The sequence below is a fragment of the Lissotriton vulgaris genome, unplaced genomic scaffold (genome assembly GCF_964263255.1).
Source record: "Lissotriton vulgaris unplaced genomic scaffold, aLisVul1.2 SCAFFOLD_1498, whole genome shotgun sequence".
Lineage (NCBI taxonomy): Eukaryota > Metazoa > Chordata > Amphibia > Caudata > Salamandridae > Lissotriton > Lissotriton vulgaris.
Genome location: NW_028248965.1, coordinates 416,861 through 426,899, shown reverse-complemented (window position 1 = coordinate 426,899; position 10,039 = coordinate 416,861). Strand labels below are relative to the sequence as shown.

The 10,039-nt window shown below is 43.8% G+C and overlaps 1 protein-coding gene across 1 annotated transcript in view; it reads right to left on the bottom strand.

Moving 5' to 3' along the window:
• Window positions 1–1,054: 1,054 nt before the first annotated feature.
• CETP (cholesteryl ester transfer protein) overlaps window positions 1,055–10,039 on the bottom strand; it is a 67,980-nt gene continuing 58,995 nt past the window's right edge. Inside the window, exons 12-16 of the mRNA XM_086950219.1 lie at window positions 8,586–8,653; window positions 3,141–3,183; window positions 2,997–3,066; window positions 1,975–2,060; window positions 1,055–1,426 (exon numbers count right to left, since the gene is read on the bottom strand). Coding sequence (XP_086806345.1) covers window positions 1,352–1,426; window positions 1,975–2,060; window positions 2,997–3,066; window positions 3,141–3,183; window positions 8,586–8,653 — 342 coding nt within the window. The 3' untranslated portion in view covers window positions 1,055–1,351. The remainder of the gene's footprint in view (window positions 1,427–1,974; window positions 2,061–2,996; window positions 3,067–3,140; window positions 3,184–8,585; window positions 8,654–10,039) is intronic.

The following is a 10,039-nucleotide window of genomic DNA, read 5'->3' as shown; positions in this document are numbered from 1 at the left end:
TGTGGGTAGAGCTGGTTGCTGGTTTGTGTACCGGTAAGGCATCGTGATGTAGTGTTCTTTAAACAGGTGAGTCTTCTGATATTTCCTAAATTTGAGCATGATTGGGACAGTCCTGATGGATCTGGCAATATCATTGCAGATCTATGGTGCATTGATGGAGAAGGCCTGTTGCCTTGTTTTTTCTTTTTTTGCATTTCGTCTCCAGACCGATTGTGTCCTGGCTGTGGGTGTGCAGAGAGCCACTGGAACATGGAAGCTTTTCAGCCACGTTGGCAGGTTTATCGGTCATTATGGCTTTGTAGCTGGTTTTGAATATTGTGGAGGCCAGTTGGGGAGCCAGTGGAGTTCCACTTGGGTGCTGATGGTTCGGAGGCATTATCTAGCATGTCGGAAGTCCTGAAGAGAATCTAGTGCAGAGTTCCGGAGGCCATCTAGCAGGGGACTGCCATCATCCAGATGCAAAAGTATGATGGCTTAGCCAACACTTAATAAGTTGGTCTCTGAGAAAACTGTTATCGGGCCATCTTGGTTTTGTTAGCAATGTGTTCCTCAATTGAAAGCTCAATGCCCATAATGAATCGGAGGATTGGGTGACCATTGGGGTTTGAATCCATTCAGGCTCATGTTGTTGAGCAGGATTTGGACTAGTGATTGCTTGTCCTAGGCAGATGACAGGGATTTTGTTGGGGGGGGGTTTGTGGGGGGGCTTTGGTGAGACCTGAGGATGCTTTGCTTACAGAACCTCTAAGTGGAGGGAGGAAACTGTAAGTTTAGCAGGGCAGGAGCACTGCGGAATTGCCCTAATCAGATATTCTGGGGACTTATGCTGAATTCATGGCTGCTAAGGGTAAATCTGACATATTAACGCACAACTCACCTCAGTGACTGTAATCCTATTATCCATAAAGTGTTAAACAACACAAAATGTATAAGCAGTCAAAGTGAGAAACTTCCATCCCCCATTACATTCTTGTCGTTTTATAGTTGAGTTCAGTATTTATCACTTATAAGTAGGACAATCTTTCAAGAAAATTATGATTTAATATTACACAAGTGTGTCCTATAACAACATTTATTGTTTTTAATATAAAGCAATTAAATCATTTTACAAAAAACATAGTATATGTCAATACAAGTCAAGTGAAGATGGACTTTGTTTATTCATCCTGGAAAAGCCAAGATTGCTGCTCAAGAATTGAAACAAACAAATTTAGAGTGTGCGCATAGGTATTTGAACTTGTACCTTAAAAAGTAGTTCCCACTAGCAGTTCTCACTAAATCTATCAAGACAAATATATTGACAGGAAGCTAGTTCCAATAAAGCATAAGCAGTGGTGTAGAGTATTTCTTCTTATAAAGTTTGTTTAAGAAAATCAACAAGCAAATGGTGCGGGAACCCAAAGTCTAGTTGAACGATGAGGTAGCCCTAGAAAAGAAAGAAAGTGTGTTTAAACTATCTTACAGATGGTCTGCATAATATTAATTGTAATTGCATTTATATAGCACGTCATACCTCTGATGAAAAGCTGAACCACATTAGCGGGTGGGTAGCACACAATACCACAGGGGAGTGAAAGATTGGGAAAGAGTTGAATTGTAGTGTTGACTATGTGGGAAGAATTTTGGATTTGTGTGAGCGATCACAGTGGTACTCTTATCCTGTCTTAGGTTGTGCCCACAGGCGTGTAATGAGATGAAGAGGAGTGAGATAGAATGCATGCACTTTACACTAAGTTACTGTTGCACCTGATTGAGTGGGTCTCGAAAGAATCCACCCAGGATACACAGAAAGCTGTCCTTGGCATGCACTGGATTCAGGAAGTCAAGGCAGATGCTCAATATAATCACCTGGAGTGACAGAAGAGCTACACACTAGCATGAACTGTTTGTAGTCAATGGGGTTAACCCTTAGCCAGGAGGAAGAAGACCACAGTCATTGTGTGTAAATGATACAAACTAGGCATATCTACTTACCTCCTTTGTTATGATTTCTGGATTTTTAATTTCAAAGAAATGTAATCCTTTACTGTTCATCAGAGCGGTCAGACCAGACTCGAGTCCTATCAATCATAATCAAACACACTTTTATGTTATGTGTGACATAATGTTATGTATATAGCGGAATGGCATATATTACTTGAAAATACTTTGATAAGTGGTAGGGTTAAGCTTCTGGCAAACAAAGTTGGGGAATACAAAACTGAATATGCCACATAACAATAACGCAAATGAATTGCCCTTACAGATGACATCACATGTAGCATCACATATGAATTGTATTTTAGATACATTACGACATCAGTAATCACATCATGAAACTCCTTTAAGGAAGGGGGACTTAAAATATGCCGGTACAACATAACTAAATTCTTCACAGAAAGAGAAGTAAGTAGCAGGATTAGTTATATAATTCATAACAGTAAAAAATACCCAGAGCAAGGCTACTAAGACCAGAGTGAATGTATAGACAAAACATGCTTAGTAAGTGCCTATGTTATAGCTTATCACATTAGTGTTATCCTTAAAATAATTACATCTTAGTCCAATCTAGTGTACCTCTCTTTCACTGAAAAATGATACATCAGTGACAGGTCCAGTGGCAATTACTTAATTTCTTCTTGGAGGCTGCAGAAGTAAAATTTAAATCTCCACTGCCCTATTTTTTTGGTTTTATATTATTACCCCGGGCAGCAGTAGACATTAAGATCAAATGTTATTTTGACGTTTTACTAAAAATGGCTCCTGGCAAGCGCCTTTAGAACCCACAGGCCAAAATCCCTCCATAATATTGTAGAGGAATTGCAGCTGCTAGACTCTATAGCATCTTTAGAGTTTCCTTCAGAAACTGGCAGATTTTCAGTTACCATTAAACTTTATATCAGAACCTAAGTTCTTTTATTTTCCATTGTTTACGGCCAGCCACATTTAAAACCTGTTTTAACTCTCTGCCAAAGGAAGTCAGATACGTTGTTTACAATAATGCTTGTGAAACTTACGGGAAATGACTGCTGGGATGCCAACTGCAGAGACTGTCCTCTTCAAAAAGTGCCGGACTGACCCGTCCTTCTGAAAACAGAAACAAAACATTTAAAATGGGTTCAGGGATATCGGAATAAACAGGTACCTTGTGAGTTACCTACCGCAGACATTTTTGAGGCACTTCTGTAATCTTTAATTTTCATTCTATGGAAGGTAAGAAAGAGAAACATATTTTGTGGTTAGTGCATCGAACAGTTGAAGGCAGAATATCAAACACAGAGCATTTAACTTTGCATCGAAGAGTATCAGATCGGGCAGTCTTTACTGACCGGGCAGAAATGGTACACGTTGGTAAAATGTCAGATATTTGGGATACTTTACATTTGTTCCACTCTGTGGCATATAAAAACAAGCATTTGCAATGCAATAGGTCTCGCATTTATGCGAGTTTGAGCTAATGGCATTGTAAATTACAATGTCTATTATTCATGTTTTGGGTTTTAAAACATAAATAAAAGGCATTGTCATTTACAAAGCCAATAACTTAAACTTGCATAAATGTGAGACCTATTGCATTGCAAATGCTTGTTTCAAATACATGCACTGCAGCATAGGCTGTTGTGCAACACAACTTAAAAAAGCGCGCTATGACAAGGTCAACAATGGCCGCGTCATCACTATTTTCTTGATATTAAGTCATGTTACACAGCAGCTGTGCAACATACCTTAGAAAACATTGACAAAGCTAATAGATCTCACATAGGTAAGACCAATTGGCATTGCTATTGCTTGTTTTATTTATTTATCCACATCATTCAGGTGTGGTACGTACAGTTTTTAGACTGCTCCTAGCATCAGAGCCTAGACAAAGTATAATTTTTGGACCGTACCAGCGGTAAAATGACACTCACTCATACACACACCATGACATTTCACATATAATCAAACTTAAGTCTCGGCAACTATGGAAATCCAGAAAACCATAGATACCGTCAAGCCACACCCAACTACCTGGTCTGCAGGTATGCATAGCTCCGCTTTAACGTTAACACACAGCAGCAAACTTGAGTGGAAGAGCAAGAGCGATTATACGTGGACTCTGGGACTTCTTGGGTGGCGGCCATCTTGCAGTGCAAACGGCTGAACGAAATTGTCGCTAAATCACATAATACTGTCAACAATTCCTTCTAACGTTTTAGAATCCTAATAAAAATTACATCAGTAGGCGAATTTTCGGAGAGAAAAATTGTTCCGTTTTTGATTGTATGTCGCTGCTACATTGAAAAATCATCAATTCGAGCAGAGAACAATCATGTTCATTATAGGCTTGGATGTTTTGCTGTACTGTTTCAATCTAGTAAAGGGCAGGCTAGAATATTCTACCGCCCAAAGATGGCGGCAGAACCATCAGAAATAGACGACAGACTGCGGCAGACGTGTCCGTCTTTTACTTCTATCACCGCCTTCTCCCCTCTCCGTTCTTGCGCGTAATCGGTGAGCCGGTTCACAGCGGCCTCCGTTTCCTCTTTCGAGACCCGGGCAGCGCTGAGACCAGTGCTCCTCGCAGGGTGAGTGGGCCAGCTTTCTTTGTAGGGTGCGGGAGGGAGCGAGGTGGCTGTTGTATTGTCAATGGGACTGTCTGCTTTGAGGCCCTAAGCACCGCCCACCGGGTTACAAATTACTTACCTGAATGCAAGAGTCGGTTCTATATCTGTCCGTGTAGACCAACCACTAGGTGTCCCGAAGACACCTCGGTCCACCAAAGACCCGGCACCATGCAGTCTCCAAGCATTTGTGTCAGGGAAAGGCCCTTCACCTGACCCGGTAGTGTTAGTTAGGGTGGGGAAGTGGGGGACCTCGGAAGGCATGACCTGGATCTTTCCACGGCTCACTTTATATGTATATTTTGACTGTTTGGAAGGCAGTGAGACGTTGGATTTAAGCAGTGCCTTAAAAGGCGAACTCTTACTCTGTTACTTTTGGTTTTACAACTGTCTAATTCTTAGGCCTTAACATAGCACTTTGTGCAGCAGCCAACTATAAGACCTATGGAAATGTTGAAACCGATAAGAAAGAAGCCTACTTATTCTCATTTTGAGACGTTGGAGTTAAATCTGGGTCCTGCTCAATCTGTTTTTAAAGGGACTGGGTTAAGGCACCACACCTGCACAAGAAAACCGAAGTATGTAGAAAGTGTTGCACGTCATTGTCCTGTGTAAATAGTGGAAGGCCGTGGTATAGCCTACTTCAAGACTCTAGCGTTGTAGGGGGGGCGGCGGGGGGAGGTCTCGGTGCGCTTGTGTGTGCGCGCGTGTGTGTATGTGTGTGGCGGCGACGGGGGTGTCTCTGTATGTATGTGTGCGTGCGTGTATATGCGCTTGTGTATGTGTCTCTGTGTGTGCGCATGCGTGTGTGAAAGCAGGGGGATGTGTGGCTGTGTATATGTTGGAGCTTCCCAGGAGACAGGAGATAACCACAGCGTGCACGTTCTCGCGCGCCCGGCCTGCTCCAATCCGCTTTTGGAAGATGCGCGTTGCCATCTCTTGTCGCCTGGAAAGCTGAGTCGCTCACAATAGGTCTCTGGCGAGACTGCGCTTTCGCGCGGTTAACGCCACGAGACCTAAAAAATGGTGGTATTACTAGAATATGCGTTGGAAATACCAAGAGAAGACCCTAAAGTGCAGGAATGATTTTTTTACACAAACATTATAGCTTTTTCGATTTATACCCAGTTAGCACCATTCAGTAAACAATTATTAAGTTATAACAGTTTATAGAGCAGATAGGACAATGATCGCAATAGATGTCCTTCATTACGGTAGAATGCATGACATACCAGAATAAAACAGATTATCATAGAGATTTACCATTGGAAAGCAAGTAATTCAAACTGCAGGGGCGGCTACTCCTCAGGAGCGGAGGAGCGTCACCCCACCTGCTGCAAGCGCAGCAGTCAAACACAAATAAATAAAATGGCATATCAATTCCATTTTATTTCTTAGCCACCGCACCAGCTTGTGCTGTGTACAGAGCAAGGGTGGGGGCGGGTCTGAATTCTGCAAATGCAGGATGACAGCACTGATCTACACTGCATGTCGGATTGACCAGCCGACTCTTGAGACGGCCAGCCCAACGTGCACTGTAGACCTAGCAATCCAAAGGCTGTGAAAACAGACTGGTGATTGCAGGCACAGGCCCCCAGCCTCAAAATGAGCACTGGGTGAGCCTGCTCCCACCAATCCTGGAGCTGCTCTCATAGCATGAGAACACAACAGGTGATGGACCGAATGTGGATCAATGTCACACACTCAACCCAGTCCAAAGATCTGGGCCCAAATCCATCGTTTTTTTGCACTCCACACCACCCTGGGTTAGACAATGGCGATATGCAAATCAGCTCTGACCCCGTGCCCCATGGGAACAGTCCAGTCCGAACTACAAAAGCCATGTCCTTCCCAGAACGGAATCAAGCATCCGAGGACCGGAGCGGTTTCGAGGTAACACCTCTCATTAGCCCGGCTAGCTTGACTCCAGTGGTGTGGTCAGGTCCTCTGATGCTTGATTCCGTTCTGGGAAGGACATGGCTTTTGTAGTTCGGACTGGACTGTTCCCATGGGGCACAGGGTCAGAGCTGATTTGCATATCGCCATTGTCTAACCCAGGGTGGTGTGGAGTGCAAAAAAACGATGGATTTGGGCCCAGATCTTTGGACTGGGTTGAGTGTGTGACATTGATCCACATTCGGTCCATCACCTGTTGTTTTTGCATATTCCGCCCTAAGTGCGCTGGGGATGCCCAGACGTGGGTCCCAGGCACTCCACACCACTGGAGTCAAGCTAGCCGGGCTGATGAGAGGTGTTACCTCGAAACCGGTCCGGTCCTCGGATGCTTGATTCCGTTCTGGGAAGGACATGGCTTTTGTAGTTCGGACTGGACTGTTCCCATGGGGCACAGGGTCAGAGCTGATTTGCATATCGCCATTGTCTAACCCAGGGTGGAGTGGAGTGCAAAAAAACGATGGATTTGGGCCCAGATCTTTGGACTGGGTTGAGTGTGTGACATTGATCCACATTCGGTCCATCACCTGTTGTTTTTGCATATTCCGCCCTAAGTGCGCTGGGGATGCCCAGACGTGGGTCCCAGGCACTCCACACCACTGGAGTCAAGCTAGCCGGGCTGATGAGAGGTGTTACCTCGAAACCGGTCCGGTCCTCGGATGCTTGATTCCGTTCTAGGAAGGACATGGCTTTTGTAGTTCGGACTGGACTGTTCCCATGGGGCACAGGGTCAGAGCTGATTTGCATATCGCCATTGTCTAACCCAGGGTGGTGTGGAGTGCAAAAAAACGATGGATTTGGGCCCAGATCTTTGGACTGGGTTGAGTGTGTGACATTGATCCACATTCGGTCCATCACCTGTTGTTTTTGCTCATAGCATGAGAGCAGCTCCAGGATTGGCTAGAGTTGCTTTCCTCAAGCAGGAAGGAAGTCCTTCTTTTTTTTGCTTATGGACAGCAAAGAGAAGTGCCGCATTGTCGTGCTACTGCATTTATGGTGAGTCATGCACCTTGACACCTGGCCATGTTTTATTTAAGCTTGCCACCTCTATCAAACTGTGAACTTACCCGAACTGAGTAACTCTGCCCACCCTTTCCCACACTGGACATCATCACTGTGGGTATTAATTATGTCATAATCCGTAGCTGTGTAGTGGTATTGTTGCCGGCCTGAAATCAGTGGAGGCAAGGAGTCCGCCACGTGCCAATTACAGTTGCAATATGTACTAGGAGCCCCAGCCCGGTCCTATAGACACTGTAACGGTGTGTTTGCAGGTTAGAACATTGGCATCTTTATGAAGTAAACAGAATAGTATATCAGAGGCGGGAAATTAGTACTTTGGATTAATTACCTCCAGTTTATAGGGCTTTGAAGGATTCCAGCAATATATCCCATTCCATTGCTAGGATTTTTGTCCGCAGACCCCAATATTCTTCCCTGTGCAGTGCTCCACTCTCTGCTATCCCCTATCGCTCCACCTTCACCCTTCATTGGGAAACCATGGGAGCCATTGAGGATTTCCAGTGTCTTGTTAAGAGCCGTTTTGCCAGAAAGAGCTTTAGGTCTACAAAGCGTGCCAGGACTTTAGTTCCCGTGGGTCTAGGGAATAAGCCTAAAATGCAATGGTCTTCCGACTGCCAATGATCTTGCTCGGTTAGTTCTGACTGGGTGGCCATAATTTGTGCCCAGTAAAAGGATAATACTGGACAGTCCCATAACATGTGTAGGAGCTAGGCGTCCAGGGCGTGACATTGGGATATGAAAAAGGCACCGCGGGGAACACTGTGTTGGAGTCTATGCAGTGTGAGGTAAGCACGGTGTAATATGGAAAATTGGATACATTTAAAGTGGGACTTGCAGTAGATTTTATGGGTAAATGAAGACATTCTTACTGTGCCGATGTCACCCATATAGGCTGTAGGTTGGAGATGGGATGGTAGAATATGTGTTGAAAATGTTGCAAACTCCAAAAACTGTGAGTGCTTCAGCAAAGACTGTTTTGTGCCTTTGAGATTGCCCATTGGTGTACCTCATAGCCTGGACACTTACGTAGCATTGGACAGGTGCAAAATCAGTTTCTTCTCTGCATAGGACGCTTGGATAGTAGTAGTAACCTCCTAGTGGGAGAAATAAAACAAGGTGAAAAATAAAACCTCTAAGGTATTCAGATTTACTTATTAAATTACATATTCCTTCTCTACTATTTGTATTTTCTCTTTCCACTAACTAATTCCCGAGCCTTGTGTTGGAGTACAGCAAACTGTGCAATATTACTAGGGAAGTTCATCTGCGAATATATTGTTATTTGTAAAGGCAGAGACCATTCATCATCTGCGTAATGGTTGAAAAGGCATAATTTGTACACGCTTCCTTTTTAGGAACCAAAATCGCACATTTTCTAAAGAAGTGGTACATTATAGTCATTGCACTTGCACCGTCTATGCCTATGATGTCATGATGCATCACGTGTTCCACATGACTCCACATGTTCTTACATAAGTAAGGTGCCCAATGGTTTTGTCGTTCATTTTTGTGTTTGTTTGTCTCTTGTGTCAACCTCCACCTGTCCCTTGGTTCTTCTTTTGTGTTTTGCCTCATTGTCTTACAGTTTTGGCCACACGTCTGTTGCAATCTTGTTTCTATACATAGCTTCCTTTGGATTTCATAGATTGGCCCTGATTTGGCAATCTGGCTAAAGTTGTGGTAAAACCACATGCCACTACAACTACTTGTACTCTTATTATTACCAAAAATATTACTTTAAATGTGGAATAGATTGTGGAACCATGGTTTCTGCGTCATACATGCGGAGATAGCACCAGGGTTTTGCTGGTGCTAGACAAAACTTTCCCCTTCTGATGCTGCAAATGAGATATTACACCGCCTCTAAAGTGGGAATACCGCATCACTTCAGATTGAAGAAAAGTGTTAAATATGCAGTAATCCACTTATCTCATATTTAATATGATTTTTATGCACTGCCAACACTCTTCGAGTGAGGACCATTGTACTTTTATGTCCCACTTCCATTATTTCCCTACTCTGCACTCTGAGTTTCTCACCTCCATGCTTCCTGTTGGGGTTCTTTGTTTTTCTTTCTTTCTGGCAACACCTTGTAACTCCCTTTAGGTTACTACAGCCACTTAGACAATCCGTTACCTGCAACAACATATGTACCTGTTGGATACACCCTGCAGCGTCTTGATCCACAGACAGATGGAGGCACCGATATCATTGCCATCTCCTCCTCTTCCTCGTCTACCCACCCACCCCCTTGGAAATCAATGGAGCTTCAGCGGAATCTGTAAAGCGGCAAATGCACCAGGGCATTTCTTGGAATCCACTGCCCTGTCACTGTCTCATGTGAAAGGAATGGTAATGCAGTCATTGTAACCAAGGACTAAACACTCAAGTGCCTTTACAAACTAATTCTACAGCACAATACCCAATGACATAACCACAGTCAAATACACTAGAAGCACCAGGAATATACCTAAACACAA